Source organism: Pseudonaja textilis, chromosome 3 (genome assembly GCF_049901715.1).
Source record: "Pseudonaja textilis isolate UNSWEBS1 chromosome 3, rPseTex1.2, whole genome shotgun sequence".
NCBI lineage: Eukaryota > Metazoa > Chordata > Lepidosauria > Squamata > Elapidae > Pseudonaja > Pseudonaja textilis.
This window is the reverse complement of record NC_141992.1, coordinates 109,407,129-109,429,506: the sequence shown is the minus strand read 5'-3', so window position 1 is coordinate 109,429,506 and position 22,378 is coordinate 109,407,129. Positions and strand designations below refer to the sequence as shown.

At 38.2% G+C, this 22,378-nt stretch overlaps 1 protein-coding gene across 1 annotated transcript in view; it reads left to right on the top strand.

Annotated features, from left to right (window-relative positions):
- ANKHD1 (ankyrin repeat and KH domain containing 1) overlaps positions 1–22,378 on the top strand; it is a 100,081-nt gene that overhangs the window by 57,889 nt on the left and 19,814 nt on the right. The window contains exons 22-29 of the mRNA XM_087930390.1: positions 1,335–1,497; positions 5,525–5,620; positions 9,754–9,870; positions 10,838–11,012; positions 12,098–12,554; positions 19,323–19,466; positions 20,338–20,448; positions 22,166–22,315. Coding sequence (XP_087786516.1) covers positions 1,335–1,497; positions 5,525–5,620; positions 9,754–9,870; positions 10,838–11,012; positions 12,098–12,554; positions 19,323–19,466; positions 20,338–20,448; positions 22,166–22,315 — 1,413 coding nt within the window. The remainder of the gene's footprint in view (positions 1–1,334; positions 1,498–5,524; positions 5,621–9,753; positions 9,871–10,837; positions 11,013–12,097; positions 12,555–19,322; positions 19,467–20,337; positions 20,449–22,165; positions 22,316–22,378) is intronic.

Here is a 22,378-nt window from a genome sequence, read left to right as displayed (position 1 = left end):
CCCCAACCAGTCTGATCTGGCCCTGCTCTTCCCTTCCTTCTACTACTTAACTTCATTTGCATTTGTGTGTCCTCCCCCATGCTTTCTATCCTTGCCCCCACATCTATGTCATTACTGCTGTTGCCTTTCTAGGTTTTGCCCATTGATTTGTGCATCAGAGCAGCCCTGTACCTTGGCCAAAGCAAAATGTATTTCAGAAAGTATGTTCTGTGTCATCATTGGCCCAAAAAAACATTTGTATAGGGCAAATGCAAACAGATTTCTTTTTATTTAGAAATGAGTAAGAAGGTTAAGGAAATTTTTGAAATTTGCGTCAGCTGGCCTACATTCTGGGTTTGTTTCTGTGTTGTTGTAACTATTGGCCCTTTCCATTTAAGACCATTTCCCAGGTTTTTGTTTTCAGTGTAATTTGTTTAGTGGTTGTTTTTTTCCCAAAGGTACCAATACATACTAGGCACTTTATTCCTCCTTCGTTTATTCCATTTTTATTGACCTGCCTTATCACCTCATTGTAGAGTTGGATCATTTTAGGGAATTTCCCCTTACCCAATTTAATTTAAAACTGAGAGATGGTAGAAGAAGGGGAAATCAGTTTTTGCATTTCAGATTAATGATCTCAAGTTAGGAAGTTGGGAACTGCTAAGTGGAGAAAATAAGCTAGATATTATCCATTCAGAGTTTCAAATCCACAATGATTTTCCATTGTGGATACACAGAGATCTTAAGGCAGAGAATCCTTTTTACTAAATAAGTTTTATAACTAAATGGGGATACTGAGAATTTTATTATAGGGGGATTGTAGGAGAAGTGGGTTTTTCTCATAAATTAAATTTTCATTAAATCATACTCTTCATTTATTAGTTTAACCAGATCTAAATAATTTAAGTTATCATAATTTACTATTTATTTACATTCTAATACCCCAGTACTTTTTGAAGTGTAGTTTAGAGACAAATCTGAATTATTATTTGTATCTTGTCTTTATTATTTTTACAAATAACTCAAGGTAACAAATATATTTAACACAACTTTATCCTCCTATTTTTCCTACAACCACCACCATGTGAGATGGGTTGGGCTGAAACAGAGTGACTGGCCCAAAGCCAAGATTTGAACTCACCATCTCCCGCTTTCTAGCCTGGTGCCTTAACCATTAGACCAAACGTACAGAATATTCATTTCTAGTTTTCTCTTGTGGCATGTACATATTGATAATTAAAGGCAATATAAAATAACAGATGCCATTAATGGTTGGTTTGTTTTTTTGCAAAGTGAGATTTAATTTCAACTGGTATCTGAATTATTTGTTCCAATAAAATCTGATTTCCTTTTAGGGGAGCACATATAGATGTTCGCAATAAGAAAGGAAATACACCACTCTGGTTGGCAGCAAATGGTGGTCACCTTGATGTAGTGCAGCTTCTTGTGCAGGCAGGAGCTGATGTGGATGCTGCAGATAATCGGAAAATCACACCCCTTATGTCTGCATTTCGCAAGGTAATTTTATTTGATGATTTTGAGATTGGAATATTTGGAATTGAGGTAAGCTGCAAATACTTGACTTACTGCATCTTAATTACTATTACATACTTCTTTTTAGGTCATTGCATACATTTTATATCTCATTGGTTGTTAAATGTACAGGTAATCCTCAAACATACAATCACAATTGTGCCCAAAATTTCTGTCGTTAAGCCAGATAGTTGTTAAGTGAGTTTTGCCCCATTTTATTATCTTTCTTGCTACAGTTGGTAAATGAATCACTGCAATAGATAATTTAGTAACAGGGATGTTAAGTGACTCTGACTTCCTCATTGACATTGCTTGTCAGAAGATCACAAAAGATGATCGTATGATCCCATGACACTGCATGAATATAAACCAGTTTATATGAACCAATTGCCAAGCATCCAAATTTTGATCACATGATCATGGAAATCCTGCAATAATAATAAGTTCTTAGGTACTTTGTCCATATTTGGAGGGGGAGGGGGGAGGAGGAGGAGGAAGAAGAAGTAGAAATAATAATAACAATAATAATATGATTTGCAAATTGAAGTTGAGCGATTGTGTAAGAAGAAATCAATGGTTGCACCAATAGTAATAGGAGTCCTTGGAGCAATACCCCAGATACATGAAAATTTAAAACTTCTTAGACCTGAATAGTCTTGACTTTGCAAAAAACCACCTTACTCAGATATGACTGCCCACTCAGGTGTTATCTTAACAGCTCTTAGGTTCTTGGTCATGACTTGAACTGTTAGACTGAATTGAAGATTAAATCTTAAATAATAATAAATCTCCTGAAAGTTTTAATTAGGATCTTTCCCCAAAATTCCTTTCCATTTCCCCAAATCAAAGGCCCTCTTATAACTTGAAACACAACATCTCTTAATATTTGTTTTCCAGTTAAATATAATGTCCATTCCCCAATCTTCATCAGTCTTCTTCAAAGAATCCATTTCATCAGTCATCAGTTCTGCCAATTTTGAGTCTTTAAGATCCATAGCCCATTCATCTATCTCTAAGCAACCTGCCTTCAAACCAGATTCTTGCTTCGGCTATGCCAGCAACAAATTAAGTTCCAATGCATTCATAAACCTGATTTGAAGGTTGTTGCTTGCATCTTAGTATCATCTTAAAGTTGATTTAAAACTATTGTTGCATTACCAAACTTTTTGACTAAAATTTCAAACAGGTCTTGTAAGTTGCAAAGCATTTTATTTTCAAAAACTTTCCCAAACATTCTGTCTTTGAGGTAATTTATTGTTTGCATTTTGTTTTTGTTAAGATTTTTCTGTAACCTTTACAGGCAGTCATAAACAATTATCAGAGACAGGGAAGGCACTATAATAAAAGAACTCAAAGAGCATAGAAAAGATCTCCCATGATAAAAAGATACAAGGAAAAATAAAAAAATAAATAAAGATCAGAGTTTTTAAAAATAAATAAAATACAAAATCCCTGTAGTGAAAATCCAATAGAAACACAAATAATTACTTATCTCTTTCACCACCCAGAAAAATGCTATTGCTTCCATTCTGACAAAACAAAACTAAAATGATTTATGACAGTTATTAAGCGGTAAGAGAAAGCATGGGAAATTCATTTAAACACTGCCAGAGGTTAGAATAATACAGCATTCAATTAAATTCAGATTAGAGCTGGAAAAGACTTTGGAGATTTTCTAGTGCAACCCCCTGATCAAGCAGGAGACCCTATACCATTTCAGACAAGTGGCTGTCCTGTCTATTCTTCATCAGTGATGAAGCACCCACAACTTCTGTTCCACTGATTGTTTGTTCTCATTGTTAAGAAGTTTCTTCTTAATTCCAGGTTACTTGTCTCCTTGATTAGTTTCTATCCATTGTTTCCTGTCTTGCCTTCTGGTACTTTGAAAAATAAATTCTTTGTGGCAGCTCCTCAAATACTGGAACACTGCTATCATGTCACTCCTAGTACTTTTTTTTCTAGACTGGCCATATTTAGTTTCTGTAACGATTCTTCATATGTTTTTATCTCCAGGCCTTTAATCATCTTTGTTGCTTTTCTCTGCACTTTTTCCAAAGTCTCAATGTTTTTTTGTAATCCAAAACTGGATGCAGTATTTCAAGTGTGGTCTTCCTAAGATCACATTCAATCAGTATTTATAAATAACAAATTTATATCTATTAATACATTAAATCAGACACCAATTAACATTTAAAAGTATAAGTCAAAAAGAAATATTAAATCATGCTGTTAAAACCAAGTTGGGCTTAAAAACCAGAAAGCCAAGAGGAAATGGTGCTCCTACCAAGAATTGCAATCAATTAAGATTCCTCATCAGGTAGGTCCACAGACATATGAGAGTCATCTTGGGTCATTTCTAGTAGCTCCTATTTGATCTAGGGAACTATGTGTTGCAATTAAAGAAACAGCTTTTGCAGTAGTCAGCTGTCAGCAGGAAAAGAAACACTCCTAGCTGCTCAGCACACCAATTTTGGGGAGGAATTTCATATTTGCTTGTCAAAAAGTTGACCCCACAACACAGCAATCATTATAAATAGGAACCAGTTGACAAGCATCTGAATTTTGATCACATGACCATGAGGATGTTGCAACAAGTCATAAGTATGAAAAACAGTCATGTCACTTTTCAATGCTGTTGTAACTTTGAACAGTTACTAAATGAACTGTTGTAGGTTTGTTGAATTGCAAAGTTTCTCTGTGTATTCAGAGCCAGCCCGCGAAGGACAGTTGCAGTACTGATCCAGCCCTCAAGAAATCCAGTTTGACATCCCTGGTGTAGTGCATCAAAACAATCTGTTTCACTCTCAGATATTTCATACTTCTCATTTGAAATGTTTTACATATTGTTTTTATTTTGTATTTTTATTTCATTTGTTTGGATACGTTTAACTTGAATTGTACTATAGGTACTCCTCTACCTATGATAACAGCTGAGCCCAAAATTTCCATTGCTAAGCAAGATAGTTGTTAAATGGAATTTTGTCCCATTTTATGACGTTTCTTGCCACGGTTGTTAAGTGGATCACTGCAGACATTAAGCTAGTAACTGCAAACGTCATAAATACATGCCAGTTGCCAAGTGTCCAACTTTTGATCATTGTACCCGGGGATTCTGCAATGGTTGTAAGTGTGAAAAAACTATCATAAGTCACCTTTTTCAGTGCCATTGTAATTTCAGAGTCACTAAACAAATGGTTCTAAGTTGAGGACTACCTGTATTAATTTTATTTTATGTGTTTATTATACATTATTCCAGAAGCTTTATTTAAATAAACAGTAATAGGCAAGCTGTCTTTTGGAAAGTATTATGTGCCAGTGTAACCTTGTTATTGAGAAAATGCTGATATATCTCTGGGTCTTTCACTGGGAATGTCTGTTATGGCACATTATAGTATTATGTCCTGATAATCCATTTCTATATAATGTATGCAAATACTCTAATTTTGCATAATTCTCCAGTGCTTTATCTACTCAAGTTTCTACACATGTGTAGAACAAGAGACTTTAGTTTTCTGTAAAGTTGAGGTTATTCTTGCAGAAAAAAAACAGGAATCAAAAATGTTTTTTCTTTTTTGCTGGCAAATTCTGATCAGTCTTTAGTAATAAAGCACCAGGGAATTTTTGAAGATGGATTTCAAGAACATGTTATTGACTTGCAGTATCATTTCAACATTGTTGGGAATTTGGAATTAATGTTTTGTCCAGAGAAGAGAGAAAATTAACATACAGAAATACAAATACTCTGAATTCATTTTCTTTCACGTCTCTATTGTCTCTCATTTATTTTCATTTGTTTTCCTTGTTTTACAGTATTTAGTATTTAGCTGGTCATAAGGAAAAACAATTTAAATTAGATTAGTGGCGTTAAAGATTGCCTGCATTATGAAGTTTCCTAGGCATTACAGTACTCAAAATAAAAGAAATATATTAAATTGGCACAATCTAGTATGATATTATAAGTGTTACAGAAGAGCTCTTTCCAGTTTCATATGATTAAACCATTCTTTTTTAGGGTCATGTGAGAGTAGTTCAATTTTTGGTGAAAGAGGTTAACCAGTTTCCTTCGGATATTGAATGCATGAGGTACATAGCAACTATAGCAGACAAGGTGAGTGCCAAGGAGCTAGTAATTGTACTCAGATAACTTGAGACTTCATCTGTAAAATACATGTTTTTGTAGTAATATTTCTCAAAATGTAAGTTTGCTGCTAAGATAAAAAGTAAAAGCTCTTTCAAATGAAATAACAGAAGAACAAAATTGGAAGGGAGCTTGGAGGCCTTGTAGTCCAACCCCCTGGGCTCATGCAGGAGACCTTATCCCGTTTCAGACAAGTGATAATCCAATCTCTTCTTAAAAACCTCCAGTGATGAAGGACCCACAGTTTCTGAAAGCAAGCCATTCCATTGATTAATTGCTCTCACTGTTAGGAAATTTCTCCTTTTTTCTGGGTTGGTCCTCCTCGATTAGTTTCCCTCCATTGCTTCTTTTTCTGCCATCAGGTGCTTTGGAGAATAGGTTGGCCTCCACTCCCTCACTTTAGATATTGGAACACTGTTATGTCACTTATTATCTTTTTCATTAAATAAGACACATCCAATTCCTTCAACCAGTCTTCATATGTCTTAGCCTCCAGTCCCCTTCTTTTCTGCATATTTTCTAAAATCTCCTTTTTAATATTATGGCAACCAAAACTGGATGTGGTATTCCAAATGTGGTCTTACCAAGGTGGTACAATCACTTCACATTCTATAGCTCTTTTATTGCAGCCTAGGACTGTGTTAGCTCTTTTGGCAGCTGCAATACACTGCTGGCTCATATTTAAATGATTATCCATTAGGACTGCCAGATCCTTCTTACAGTTACTACTGTTGAGCCAGGTACCACCTAATCTATGCCTGTGCATTTGGTTTTTCTTGCCTAAGTGTAGAACTATACTTTTCTCACCAGTATTCTTACTCCTGTGAGGGGCTGCCACAAAGAAGAGGGGGTCAGCCTATTTGCCAAAGCTCCAAAAGTCAGGACAAGAAGCAATGGATGGAAACTAATCAAGGAGAGAAGCAACCTAGGACTAAGGAGAAATTTCCTAAGAGTGAGAACAACTAACCAGTGGGATAGCTTGCCTTTAGAAGTTGTGGATGCTCTATCACTGGAGGTTTTCAAGAAGAGATTAGACAGCCATTTGTCCAGAATGGTACAGAGTCTTCTGCTTGTGCAGGGGATTGGACTAGAAGACCTCAAAGATCCCTTCCAACTCTTGTTATTCTGTTCTGTCCATATTGACAACAATACAGAATTTGTATTGAGGTATTAATATTCTTTTGAGGTATTAATTTGTCCCATAGCTATAGAATTGCCTGGTTTTCTCCTGTACTAGTACTGATCATACCTAAAATTGCCCATAAAATAAATATCAATTAATAATGTTTATAGATTTTCTGTTTGCATATACCAGGGGTAAGCAACCAGCGGCTCCAGAGCCGCATGCAACTCTTTGGGCCCTCTGCTGCAGCTCCCCATTATCCTGTTGCGGCAGAGGGATAAAAGAGCTATTGCCCTGGCATGGCAGTGGCATGGCTGGAGCCTTAGTGTGGGAGCGAAGCGCCCCTGCATTTGCCTTTGCATGGCAACAACATTCCGCCTTCATTGCGGTACATTTGCTGTTGCCACCAGCAAAGAGGGCTCGGAGGGAATAGCGGGGGCAGATCTTGCAGGGTGGGGGCCATCCCCCAAGCCTGGTCTTCCTCCTCCCTTGTCAGCGGGGCCAAGAGAAAGAAGGGGGCAGCGTGGGAAAGTGTTCCCCTCCCGCACCGAGCACAACAGCCCAGCGGGAGGGGGAGATGGCCCGGCAGAAGCACTTCCATTAGCGAGTTGGAGGGCAGAGAGGCATGGCCCGGCTCTTGCAGTGGGACGCTGTTCAGATATGAGCTGCCGCCTTTGAAACGCACCGCTTTCTGTTGCCTGTGCCTTCCCTGATCTCAGCTATTTTGCCCCAGCCCCTGCTCACTTTCTTTTCCTGTGCCTTCCCCAGGCAGTGATGGCTGAGGCCGTGGGGGGAGGGCATCAGAGGTGTCAGGCCTGCTCCCTCCACCTCCCTCCCCAGCTGAGCCTTGAGGAGCATGGAGAGTTGCGGGTGAGCGCCGGAGGGTCAGAAGACACGCTCCAACATCGCCCCAATACATGTTTCCAGCGTACGCTCCTCTGTCCCGAAGTAGGATTGAGTGGGGCAAGGGAGCAGGGGAACGGGTAGGAGGGAAAGAGAAACCCGGCTGGTTTTCCTTTGGTGGGGGGGTGGGGAGTGGGGGGAAGACCCAATACCCCCTCCATAGTCTGCCCGCTGCTCTTGCACCACCTTGTGCAGCACAGCAGAAGCATGGTTCACAAGGGGGTAGACTGGATCCCCTCATCCTGGACTCCATTGCAACCCAATGTGACCATCCCCACTTGCCCCTGTCAACTTTCCTGGCAGAGAGCATGGCTGGGGGGGGGGGTGTCATGTGACTGGGAGTGAGTGGTGTCGAGTTGGCCACAGCCACCCAGGTTTTGTGGCTCCCAGTGTTTTGTTTTCTGTGGGAAATGGGCCCAAGTGCCTCTTTGGGTGTTTAAGGTTGCAGACCCCTGGCATATACCAAGCATTCTTTCTCAGAAACTGCTTTCACACACCAAACCAGATGTACAAACTTAGATTTTCCTTCTAAGAGAAATAACACAAAATGGGTGGGGGGAGAGATAGAGATATGTTGTAAAGGAAAGTATAGAAAAAGTAGAGATACTGTATATGTCATGGTAATTGGACTAAGATTCACTATTGAACTTAAGCTAATGAGTAATATATAGACCATCATCAACAGAGTATAAATTAGCAAACAAAAATGTACACCGTAGTTCTTAACTCTTGCTGCTAAACTATTCTGATTTGGATTAATCTCATAAAACTGAATCATAGATTCTATAAGTAGTTTAACCCAAATTTTAGATATGGTGTGAATCTAAGAATAGTTCCCTGTTTGAGTTGAAATCTATGATTGATTTGCTTTTAAGGTAGAAATCTGTATCAGACATGAAGGCATATTCCCACAGCTTGGTTAATTATTCTTCCATCAGAGAACCTTTTCAGTGCATATAATTTTGCTGTAGCAGTTACCATATATAAAGCTAATTTTTTGGGAGAGTTCTGGGTGCTGTCTTGCTGGAGGTTTTCAAGAAAATATTGGAAAACAATTATCTGGGATGGTATAATGATTCCTGCCTTGGACAGGAGGTTGGACTGGAAGATGACCTTTAAGGTACTTTCCATGATTCTATAAAACTGGACAATGGGGCAAAAGATAGGTGCCTCAACAAAGAAAGAAGAAAAATAAGAGAAACCTTATTTTAAAAGTTTAAGCCTTCTAATCAAAATCAACTCTTCATGACTTAATGGATACATCCATGCAGTTATCTTTATAACAGTGAAGACATGTTTTCCCATTGTTTTTTTCCACAATGCTTTCTGCATGTTAACTTGCTTATAACTCTACTATTCCTTTGCTAAACATTCCTCAGGTAGAATAGCTTACTTCCAAGAGGAGAGTTAGTAAAGTGTTACCATTTTATTAGTTTTATTTAGCAGCTGTCATTTATAAACTTTCTGGGAGGGCTTAATTGTACATCATCATCTGTAGTTTGCACTGAATATTAACATTCCCTTTTACACCACAAGAATGAATCTTGCTATCCCTTAGAGGGACCAGAGCATTAAAATGTACATTAAATATACAATACTCTTTTAGTTACTAAAGGTAATAATGAATAATTTAATTATTAAAAATAATAATTTTACCTGACTTTTAAGATTTTCATCTGCATCCCTTTTTGCAGGGAGGAGGGGGGAATCAAACCATACCCTAACTAGATAGTTAACATCATAGATTTTCATATCTGTGATGAGATACATATACCTCCTTCCATTTGTTAAAATGCTGTCATATTTCAGTGGCCCTAAGCAGCTTATTTATTTGTGGAGTAATGTTAATTGATTTAAATTAATTATTTGATAGTGAAATTTAGTTTCTTTCCTAATATTTCCTGGGCTTTTTTTTTTTTTTTTAATGTGAGGCCAGCAAACTAACAAAAGAAAAATAGAACCCTCAGACCAAAAAGGTTATGTATTCCTAACATAGATGGTTGTAGTGCAAGTTACTGAGAATATATTTTGAGTACTCTATCTTACATTTCTGCAAAACGTTTTTTTAATTAAAAAGGAATTGTTGAAAAAGTGTCATCAGTGTGTTGAAACCATTGTGAAGGCTAAGGACCAGCAAGCAGCTGAAGCAAACAAGAATGCAAGCATCCTGCTGAAAGAACTAGATTTGGAAAAGGTAAGATATACAATTACATCATCTTTCCTAAATAACATTCTGTTGACAGATACTTCTTGAGTTATGACTACTTACTTAATGGTTTGAATTAACAAAGGCCTTTGAAAGGGTGCTTCACAGCTTATAAAAACACTTCTGACCCTCACAAACCATTACCCAAACAAACACAAACACAGAGACAAACACAAGCATGATCTAAAGTGCTTGGCAACTTTACAGCCAGTTGCCAAGTGTCCCACAATCTCTGCCAGCTTCTCCAGAAATTCAGCAGGGAAGTCAGTAGGGAAAATTGCAAGATGCTGCTGCCTGCCAAGAGGACTCTCTCTCATCCCTGGGGGCTGACCGAGAGAGCTAATTCTTGAAGGTATTCAACTCCATGCTTGCTTGCACAGAGATGAAATTCTTCAGCAGGCAGTTCTTTCAGCCAGCCCCAGAAATTTGAGGGAGCTGAAATCCAAGCAGGATTTTTAGTTACTGAGCAGAGAGGCAGCTCAGTAGAGTTAGCACAGGCAGCCTCAGGATAGATGGAGGACGCTCTGGAGACCTTATGCAGGCCATTTCAGTATCTCTGGTTGACTTCGGGGAGCCGGGGAGGGCGTGGTCATGGTGGACATGGCCAGTTCCCACTGTTGCTGTGCTCACTCTCCTTGGCCAGGTTGCTCGTGGTTTGTGCGGGAGGGCAAAGTGTATGGAGGCCCACTCCATCTCCTTACGAGGAGACCCGGCTTTGTAACCAAAGCATCCTCAGTGATAAGAATGGGAGACCACCAGGAGAGATCAGGAAGAGGGGACAATGGGATGGCAAAAGGCAGCAGGGCTACTGGTGGCCATGTGCTAAGGCAGGATTTACCCCAGACCCTCACTCACTTACCCTACTCTTCGCCTATTTGTGTTTGCATTACCTTGAAAACATTAAGAAACAATTCTTAGTAACAATAAATACTATACATTGTCAATGTTTTTATAGTCGAGAGAAGAGAGTAGAAAGCAGGCTCTTGCCGCAAAAAGGGAGAAGAGAAAAGAAAAGAGAAAGAAGAAAAAAGAAGAACAGAAAAGAAAACAAGAGGAAGATGAGGAACACAAACCAAAGGAAACTCTAGAGCTTCAAGAAGATGAAGAGGAAGAGGAAAATGATGATGACGGTGAGGGACACAATTCATACTCTTTAAATCATAAATGGCATTCTGATATTGAATGATGATGCAGTTCCAAACATCTTTCCATTATTTGGGAACCAAACATTTATCCCTTGGTTTAAATTATGTGTTCTTAAATGTATACCTTGAAATGTAAATGGAGAGTCATTAGAATAGGAGAGCATGTATTTTTCATCATATTGCTCGCTAAACTATGATCAGTGTATTTCAGTTTATCCAGGTCTTTCAGGCAGAGATGTTTTGCTGTCTTAAATAATTATTTCCCTATTTGTGTGATACTGCATTCTCAAGATATTTGTGACCTGATAAAATTTTTATGTGACTATGCCTGGAAACCACCTTAGTAGATCTTTCTATAATATGAGTAAAGTGAATCCTTGTTGCAACTTTTCTGAAATTCTAAGAACAAAGGGATGTTAGAGCAGTTTCCCATTTTGGACTAAGTTTAAACAATACATCCAAATAATTTTTTTCCTCCCTGTTATGAGTTGTACCTTTTGCTATAAATTTTCTGGTTTAATTATTTCTTTATTTCTCACTTCCAGTAATATAATGCATTTTTAATTGTCAATTTGCATATTGTAAACTTTCACTTTATTTTAAATTTCTTACTTTTATATTGTCTTCTGATAAATATAAAACTAAGAAACACTTTCTTAAGTTTTTAAAAAAATGACCTTTATGCTTTCCATTTCCATTCAAGGTGATATTAAAAAGTGAAGATTCCCCCAAATCCACTAAATTCTCGTGGACACATCAATATAGTTTTTTTCACACACAATGTAGAAGTGATTTGCCATTGCATATTTTGGAGTATTAGTTTTTTTCAAATCAGCAGCCTAAATCACCACCTAAATTTTTGTGGTGGTTTCCATCCAGTTATAAACCAAGTCTAGTCTGGTTTAGCTATTTCAGGGTCAAGTACTTCAGGATCTTTAGAGTCTCATTTAAGTTAGAGAAAAATTATCCAGTTTGGACACTGGTACAAAATAATGCAGTCTGTATTATATTTCTAAAAGTCACTTTTCTAACTATCAAATGACTAAACTTTTATGACGTGCTTGTTTTAGTTGATTCAGAAATTCCTTTAGAGCCTCCAAGTGCAACTACTACAACTACTATTGGAATATCTGCAACTTCAGCTACTTTTACAAATGCGTTTGGCAAGAAGAGAGCCAATGTGATAACAACTCCGAGCACAAATAGAAAAAATAAGAAGAATAAAACGAAGGACACTCCTCAAAATGTGCAGATAATTTTGCCAGATCAGCATATAACTCTAGCACAGCAAAAAGCAGATAAAAACAAGATTAATGGTGAGCCAAGAGGTGGTAGTGCTGGTGGGAATAGTGATTCTGACAACTTAGACAGCACAGATTGCAATAGTGAAAGCAGCAGTGGTGGTAAAAGCCAAGAACTGAACTTCACTATGGACACGCATTCTTCAAGTGATAAGCGATATGCCTCTGTACTGCTCCCTTCTCAGGAAGATAAGACTAACTCCTCAGTTTCCAAAGTACAAACCAGGTAAGTTCTGAATCTAATTTTGTCAATTTCAATAATGCTGTAAAATGACTTTCTCCTCTTTACCACATTATGCTAAGACTGAGATTCCCAAACGTTCTTCATTCATGGCACCCTTCATGTCTCGCCACACTCAGCAGTTTTGTGTAATGTCCAATAAATGTTAAGTACAGATAGTCCTCGACTTATAGTTAACAACAGCACTGAAAAGGTGACTTGCAGCAACCCCATGGTCATATGATGAAAATTCAGATGCTTGGTAGCTGACTCATTTATGACAGTATGTTTCAAGGTCATATGATCACCTTTTGCAACCTTCTGACAGTCAAAGTCCATGGGAAACCAGATTCACTTAACCATGTTACTAACTTAACTGCAGTGATTCACTGGCAAGAAAGATCATAAAATCGAGCAAAACTCACTTAACAACTGTCTCGCTTAGCAACAAATTTTGAGCTCAATTGTGATAAGTTGAAGACTGTGTACTGCTGGGTTTCCCTTGAAATTTTAAATATCCTGTGGCATCACCATGAGTTCACTATACTGCTCTGGAATGCTGCAATACAGTTTGGGAACTATAATGCTTTAAAAAAAATTACAAATTATAATTACAATAGTAAAAACTAATGCAAATGAAAAGAGAAAAAAGAAAAAGTAAAAAATGCAAAGGAAGAGAAAAATAGGGAAGGAAGGAGGGAAAGATGGATGGATGGATGGATGGATGGATGAATAAATTCCAACATTCCCAACAGTTCAATCCTGGTGTCAGTAAAAGTCCACAAATGGTATCCAGAAATAACAACATATGAGACAATCTGTAATATATTTAAGTAATGTCATAGAACTTGATTTATTTTTTATCCCATCTCACAAGATTCATCCAAGCTGAATAATCAAATTTATTTATTTTTCCTGTTTTAATTAAAAACTTTAGTTCTTAATAGTGCCCAATTTTTAAAATTGTTTATCTTTCTGATGTCTTAGAAAATCGACTCCTACAGGAAGGATTTTTTTTAATGAATTCCTAAAATTTATTCTATATTTATCTGGAACTTTAATCCACTTGTAACTTTCTGAAATCTAGATCTTAATTAGCTTTTTGCTAATTTTTATTTCAATTTTTAAAAAATTTAAGATTGTAGTTTTTTCTTTCATTAGGGATTGAAGATAGACTCATCCAGTTGTCAATGCAAACAGTTCTACTGATTAGATAAACTCAATTTCCTAATGTGATTTGAAAAGAAAGTATGCAAACCTAAGTGTCCTTTTAAAGGTGCTGGCTATGGTTTGAGCAGAATGGCTATTACCTCATCTCCCAGTGCTCCAATCTGCCAAAGACTGCTGTCTTGTGGTAGTCTCATGACAGCAATTCTCTGCAGCACCTGTAGATGATCTCCCATCCTCTTCACCATGCATCGGCTCTACTTTTCACAAAGCCATCTTTAATCCATCATTTCTTCCTCTGGAACTCAAAGAAATTGTGATGACCTGGAGTGTAACACAAACGTAACAAAATCCAAAACATAAATAAATGTCCTTTAATGCCTCCAACTTGGCCCCACTGTTCAATAATTCTCAGTTGGAGATAAAACTTATTCAAAAATAGTCTTCAAAAGAAAGCAATACAGTCCAAACTTAATGAGCAGATAGAGGTGAAATAAAAAACAAAAACAAACTACAATGAAGGAATTTCCACAACTGACCAGAATAAGTAATTACCATACATATACCATAAGTAATTCAAGGAGATAACAAGGCACAATCTGTTGTAAGAATGCCAACCAAGATAACTTCAGCCCAAAATAAAACACGCTTTGCTTCTAGCAACGCTGTGTTTTAACTGTCTCTGTTATATACTATTCTCCCCAGCTGCAACCAATGAGGGGGATCATGGCCGCTTCCTCTCTCATAAGCCAAGTTATTTCCTTCTCCGTTCCTCCCTGCATGTCCTAGGATGAAGAGGGAATGGGCCTGGTTCTTTCTCTGACTGCCCAGCCAGCCTCTGCCCTTCCCCAGCCTCTCCACAATCTCCAGAACCACACCTCCACTCCCTGTTGGCTGTTCTTCCTCTCCCTCAGAGTCCGACTCTTAACACGGCATGACAGAACTACAGTGTTAATAACTTTTGACATGGCTAAAAAATCTACAGATAACCTGATATAAAAATGCATTTATGGTTAAATATTTCTTGCATTCCTGTCTGAAATATATTTATAATCAAAGGCCAAAATATGATATTATTTATAGTAATTTAGATCTCACCACTTTAGTATATGGTAGAAGGATACTTGATTTGGATATTCGATTGAATCAAGGAATCTTGATTACCTATTATTTTGATTTTTGTATTTTCTTGTGGCATTCAACAATTGTGTTACATTTTGTACAGTTTTAGAGCTATGGAATATTTATATCCATTTTAAAAGCCCTGCTTCATGTTGCTAACAAATCTGGGAGAAAAAATTCTTTATTCCATCAATGTCTTTATGAAATTTAGAGTCCTTCATGCTCTTCATCTTAAATAGATAAATACTCTGGTGGCCTTATTTGGGGTTCTGGGGTTCAAACCATCATTGAATGGCAGCAAAGAGATACAGAAAATTCTTAAAATTTGTTTTCATCTAATGTTATCCTGTGATTTTATAACCCATATACAGGAATAAAATAGCATTTGGCAGTCTGATTCTTGCCTCTTCATGCTCAGCATGATACCAGTTTGGAAAGACTAGATGAAAATACATCACTTTGTATTTTCACAATACGATCTCATGTATGACCACCAGTGGGTATTTTCTGTCCAGTAATCCTTCACATTTCCTCAGTATAAATATTTCAGACCATCTACACAAAGGGACCATTGAATTCTTGTGGAAAATTGCTTGGCAGAATTTTTTTTCTTTTAGATACTTCAGAATACCTCCAGTGATCTTATTTTTCAGCCAACACTGAATTTCTATAAAACAAGCATTACTGAAAAGTTTTCAGGCATGGGCATTTGAAATTTTTTAAAGAAGTGTAAAGCTACAGTACGTGTTTTATTATATTACAATTTTTATATTATATGAAAAAGAGGCATCTTATAGTTTTCCCCTATGGGATATATTTGATAATGATTTTGATAAGCAATGCTTTAGTGATTTGCTCAGTACTAAACATCTGGCATATCCATGGGTGTCACTGTAATCTCTTGTATTGATTCAGTTGATGCTTAAGCAAATTGAATTGATAGTTACTTAATCTAGTAAAAGTTTCACTATCAAAGTTTTGTTTCTACTTAATATGTCAGTATTTGGGTACACTTGAAGGCATGTTTTCTTTTCCATTTGAAAATGATTTTTACTTTTCATCTAGGATAAATTTTGGTGCTTGGTGTTCTTGGGAAATTATCATTCTTTTAAAGAAATATCTTTGAAATTTGCCTTTGCAGCAGTTGTTCATGTTCTATCTGAATGGTTTTGTGCTAGTCACATTGAATGTTCATCTTCATGAATACATTCGCAATTGCTTTCTAATTTCCCATCATTCCCCGGCTTAATAGCAGTAACTGTGAGAGGGATCTTGGAGTCTTAGTGGACAACCAGTTAAATATAAGCTAGCAGTGTGTGGCAGCAGCCAAAAAAAGCCAATGCAATCTTAAGTTGCATTAACAGAGGGATACAATCAAGATCAAGTGAGGTACTAATACCACTCTATAAAGCCTTAGTAAGACCACACCTACAGTACTGCATCCAATTTTGGTCACCACACTATAAAAAAGATGTTGAGGCTCTAGAAAAAGTGCAGAAAGAGAAACCAAGATGATTAGGGGACTGTAGGCTAAAACATACGATGATCCGTTGCAAGGAGTCGGTATGGCTAGTCTAGTGAAGAGAAGGACCAGGAGAGACATGATAGGATTGTTCCAGTGTTTGAGGAGCTGCCACAGATAGAGGGGATCAAGCTATTTTCCAAGGTACTCGAAGGCCAAGGAATAATGGATAGAAGCTGATCAAGGAGAGATTCAACCTAGAAGTATGGAGAAATTTTCTGATAGTGAGAACAATCAATCAATGGAACAACTTGCCTTCAGAAGTTGCTTCATCACTGGGAGCCTTTAAGAAGAGATTGGCCATTTGTCAGACTGGTATAAGGTCTCCTGCTTGGGCGGGGGGTTGTACTAGATCAGGGGTCGCCAACCTTTTGGACCTCAGGGACCACCATGTTCATACCTTTAAGTCCTGGGGACTACTAATATGAATTCTTTAAAAAAAGATAACATATTTAATATAATTTTTTTATTTTTTATATTAAATATAAATGTACTATTTATATTTATATATATATATATATATATATATATATATATATATATATATATATATATATATATATATACACACACACACACATTACATGACATTACATTACATTACATTACATATTTAAGTATAACAAGAAAAGCACAGGCCCCACACACACAATCTGGTCTCCTGTCATCTCATATCTCTCCCAAGTCAGAGGAAACCTCTCCCTCCTTTGCTAGGTGTGGCTGCCTGGAGTTGGGGGAGGGAAGGAGGCCTGGGCTGGAAGCCTCGCCCCCACCCTGGGTCTTTAACACCTGGCTTGCTTCTCCACTACTGCCTCCTTCTCCAGCACCTCCTTCTCCAAGTAGGGTGATTATGAACTAACTTTTTTCGCTACATTGATACTCCAGCTGCTCTCTTTCCCGTGGTAAGACTGGCATGTGGAGAAAGGAACTGGCAGCTGCTACTGGTGGTCCTGCGGGCGAGACAAAGTCATCCTGGTCCCAGTTAAGATATACCAGTCACAAACCCAGAGTCCAATCCGAGAGGGTGCGGGTGGTTCAGCACAGCGGGCAACCTCCACTCTGGGATGACGAGCCACATGCTGAAGACCAGATAGCCGTCAGGAAAGTGGGGCAATAGGGGTGATACTGGCTGTGGATGACTCATACATGCAAGAGATCGCAGCATAGGCCTGTACTATGAGGGGGTGGGGGGAAAGGAACCTCTGAACTGGTGTTACCTCCTGCCTCTTGCCTCCGCGCATCGAGGAGGTTGAGTGGCTGCCAGTGATGCCTTCAGGGGAAGATGTTGCAAGGGGAATGCTCGACACCCCCCCCCCACCCCCAGGAGCTTCTCTTCTTTCTCAGCAAAAGCGTTCACACGCAAATCCCCACTGCCCCTCTGGTCCCTGACAAGCCTCTTCCTTCCTGCTAGTGTGTGAGCGCTTCTGGTGAGTCGGAAGAGAAGCTCCTGAGGGCAGGGGTATGGGAGATCGTGGCATCGGAGTGCTTCCAGGGTGTTTACTGGCCTGCGAGGGGAGGGCACGATCTCCTGCCCCCCCCCTGGAGCTTCTGTTCCTCCTCGGCAGAAGCACTCATACGCAAAGCACTCACCGCCCCTGTGGCCCCTGATAAGCCGCCTCCTTCCCGCCGAACGTGTGAGAACTTCTGGCAAGGAGGAAGAGGGGGTCGAGCCTCCTCCTCACAACATCTTCACCTGAGGGCAGCTGCTTCCTGTAGCTCAGGAAGTCCGCGCTCTTCCTGCTGCTGCTCAGCCTCCTTAATGCGCTGAGGCAGGAGGTAGCATCCACAACACAGGTTTGCTGCTGGATTGCCCCACCTCAGCATGCTGCGGCCCACCAAAATTTTCTTACGGCCCACCAGTTGGCGACCACTGGACTAGATGACCTACAAGGTCTTTTCCAACTCTGTTAATCTGTATTACTCTTTGTAAATTCTACGAAGAGTAATAATGGTGATTGCATTTAGTATGAAGTAACTACACCATTTCAGCTTTCTTTAGTAGATACTTGGTGAGAATATTGTTGAAACGAGGTTTTTTTAAAAGAAGTATTTTGTTCAACTGCATTCCATATTAGAGTCTGAAAGTATGTCAGTATTTGTGGTATTTCAGTTACACAGTACTTTGTGATAGTTCTTTCAGTTAGACAGTACTAACTGAGGTACATTCTGAGGATTCTTGGTCTGCCTACACCAGATAAACTTTCTAGTGAACCATAAATGTCATTTATAGGCGGAACAGAAAAAAAGAGGTCATTTAATTAAAACCTTTTTTAATGGTCATTTGGGCAAATATTCAGTCCTCCCTCCTACTTCATCACAGGTTCTTTGCTGATTGATATAATGCATTACTAGGGCTATTGTGCCAGTTAGTAACTACAGAGTAGGTAGAAAGATGCATGCCTTTCCTGATACCCTGTGGTGGTAGAAAAATCTCATCTTTCGAATATTGTACAAGTAGACCTCGATTTAGAGCTGCAGTTGAGCCAAAATCTCTGTTGCTAAGTGAGACATTTGTTAAGTCAGTTTTGCCCCATTTTGTGACCTTTCTTAGCACAGCTGTTAAGTGAATCTGGCATGCCCATTGATTTTGCTTGTCAGAAAATTGTAAAAGATGATGACAAGTCCCTGGGACATTGGAACTGTCATAAATATGAGTCAGTTGCAAAGCATTTAATTTTTGATCATGTGACCATGGGGATGCTGCAACAGTTGTAAGTGTGAAAATAATCATGTCACTTTTTTCAATGCTGTGGTAACATTGAATGGTCACTAAATGAACTTTTTAAAGTTGAGGACTATCTGTACAATGGTATTCTTCACCAGAGGGGTAATCTCTATGTACAATAGCACTAACGATTATTTGAAGAAGGGAAAGTAAAAGTAAACAATTCTATTACATGTAAATAGATGTTTTCCAGGGTTTAGTTACAAATAGTTAATTACTGCATTATCTTTATGTTTAGAGTTGAAGGAGAAGCTAATTCGAGTTTAGCAACAAATTATAAATCGGTATCCTTGCCTCTGACATCTCCAAATATAAAACTGAATCTGACTAGTCCAAAAAGAGGCCAAAAGAGAGAAGAAGGATGGAAAGAAGTAGTAAGAAGGTATGTTTTCAGTTTCATGAAATGCAAGTCATATGCGAGTGTGTCATTTCATGTTGGTTGCATAGTAGCTCAGTTTCTCCTGCTAGTGGGTAAACCTAAAATATATACTTAGAAGCTCTAAATATATACTTAGAAGCTTAAAATATATTTAGAAGTGTAAACTCGATCACTTCTATATTGGACCAGGGTTGGTTGCTTCTGGCTAGCTAGATACTATAACGTACAATGCAGTTGCATGCTGGGAGCAATGAATTCTTTGCAAGAAGGGGTGGTCTCACCAGTTCTGAAGGAAGTCATTGCTGCACCTGACCATATTAGGTAACTTTTGTTGTGTCTGCATCCTTACCTTTCTAATGAAGGTTGCTGAGAAGATCATGCTTTGAAGAATTCTGAAGGAAGTGGATTAACTGGGCCTTTTGGGGTCTGGTTTCCTGCCTCCTATTTTCCCCACATCAGCAACTCTGTGAGATTCATTAGGTGGAGAGATAGTGACTGGCCCAAAGTCATCCAGCTGGCTGTCATGCCTATACAGTGGAACTTCCGGTCACAACCATAATTCCTTCCATAACTTCAGTCACAACCCGATTTGATTGTAACCAGAAGCAAGACTGAGTGCACATGCGCCTACAAAAAAAATGGCGCAGAAGGGGAAATCGGCACAGAAAGGGAATTGGCTATGGCCATGTTTGATCACTACCCAATTTTTGAATTGTGACCTGATTCAAAAATGTGGATTTTTTGGTCGGAACCCGATTTGACCGTGGTCAGAAGCGTTCATGACCAGAGGTTCCATTGTATCTGGGTTTTGAGATTAAAATCTATAGTTTATTTCTCCATTGCCTATGAAACTGCTTTTTTTATTACTTGACAGGCAAGTGGGCAGAGTTTTGAAAGAGACATCCCCTAGCAACACGCTACAGCCGACTCCAGTTGAACAATTTCAGTTGCAAAGGGGAGGACGTTGCTGTTCAGGAGCAAAAAGGTATACTGGAATGCACTTAATCTAAGATTGTATATTGGACTGAAAAGAGAGTTAAGTTATGACTGAAACATTGATGCTGTTTAGAACCCTAGCAATCATTGCAGTGAGGAACATGTCACTATATGAAAGTTGAGAGTAAACATTTGGAATCTATGAGAAATAGTTAAAATAGTTTAATAGGGAATTTTAACTTTTATAAATGATGGAAGCTTTTAATATATTTTTTAAAAATTGAAATGAATAAATGATTAGAGCAAAATATTTCAATAAATGAATAAAAGTAATATGAATAATTTTTAGTTTTGAAAGTAAGATTTAAGTATTCCTGCTTCTGGAATATTCCCAGCTATTGCTGGGATCAATAGCTACATAGGTAATCAAAATGATTTATAGCCATGATGGCAAACCTATGGCACACGTGCCGGAAGTGGCACACAGAGACATCTCTCCGGGCACGCCAGCTGTTGCCTGTTGTTCTTTTGGGTTCTGACGCACATAATGTGCACCAGTCAGCTGGTCTTAGCATGTGTGGAAGTGCTGGAAACCAGAAGAACAGCTCCCTGGAGTGCATGTATGCAGTGGCCAGCTGGTCTTCACATATGCATGTGCATTAGAAACTGGAAAACCAGGTGGCTGGCGTGCATGCGCACTCCAGGAAGCTAAGCTTCCGGCTTTCAGCGCGTGTGCGCTCCCATTTTGGCATTTAGTGCCAAAAAGGTTAGCCACCACTGATTTATAGCATTGTAATTATGCAAATAATTCCCTGACACGTGTCTAAAATATTTGCAGTTTCAAAATGTGTGTTTCCAGTTTGGTAATAATCCTTGATATATGTACGAAACGTCAGAGAATAAGAAAAATCTTGATCTGGAATGAGGGGCAAAATTAGTGTTTGAAAATCTCTTAGAATTCTTCTATCACAAGGTTTAGACTATGAAGTCTAACCAACATCATTATCACAATATAAACTAAACCATCTCAGACAAGAATCTACCCTGCTCCTTCCATGTTAATCTGAACACATTCCAACAACCAGGAACCCATCATCTCTTTAGATAATTAGTTGCATGTTGGATCCACTCTTATTGTTAAAAGGTTCACCTAACATTCAGTCAAAATTAGCTTTCCTTTAATTTTGAAATATTTATTGACATAAGTTATGGGCATTAAGGATCAAGCTGTTGTATTCTCTTACTTGAAGAGTGCTATAAAATTCCTCTTCATTTGTATTTTTGCAGCCTCTAGTTTCCAGTCCCTTAATCATTGTTCTTGTCCCATGTAATCATATAGAAATACAGTCACTGTATGTATATATTTCACAGCTGTACAGCTTTCAAATTATATGGTACATCACTATAACATTTGGTTTAAACTTACAGTAGTTATGCAGTTTGATCATTAACTGTAAAGATCCTGGCTGGGAATAAAGAAGAGAAGTGAGATGAGATGAGCTAGTCTTCTAAAATTTGAGTTAGCTTTAATAGTAATCACTAAAAAAAATTCAAATTAACTGAAGATTCACTTCAAAATCTAGAAACACCTTTGATAGTAATTACTAAGTTAAAAGAGCAGTACTTTCAGTTTTGCTCTGTAAGTTTAATAGATTGAAAAGTTCAACAGATTGTCCACTCCCTCCCCCATTGTGCATTTATCCGTAGTGCAAAATTTTTAATAATGAAGCCTGACAACAATCATAATTGCAACTTTTAATGCTTAGGTCAAAAAAGCTGTCTGTTCCAGCATCGGTTGTGTCTCGAATAATGGGAAGAGGTGGGTGCAATATCACAGCAATTCAAGATGTTACTGGTGCTCACATTGATGTGGACAAGCAAAAAGATAAAAATGGAGAAAGAATGATCACCATAAGGTAGAGTTCATAGATTTTGCTTTGATTTTCAGTTGGATTAAATTGTACTGCACAAAAATTGTG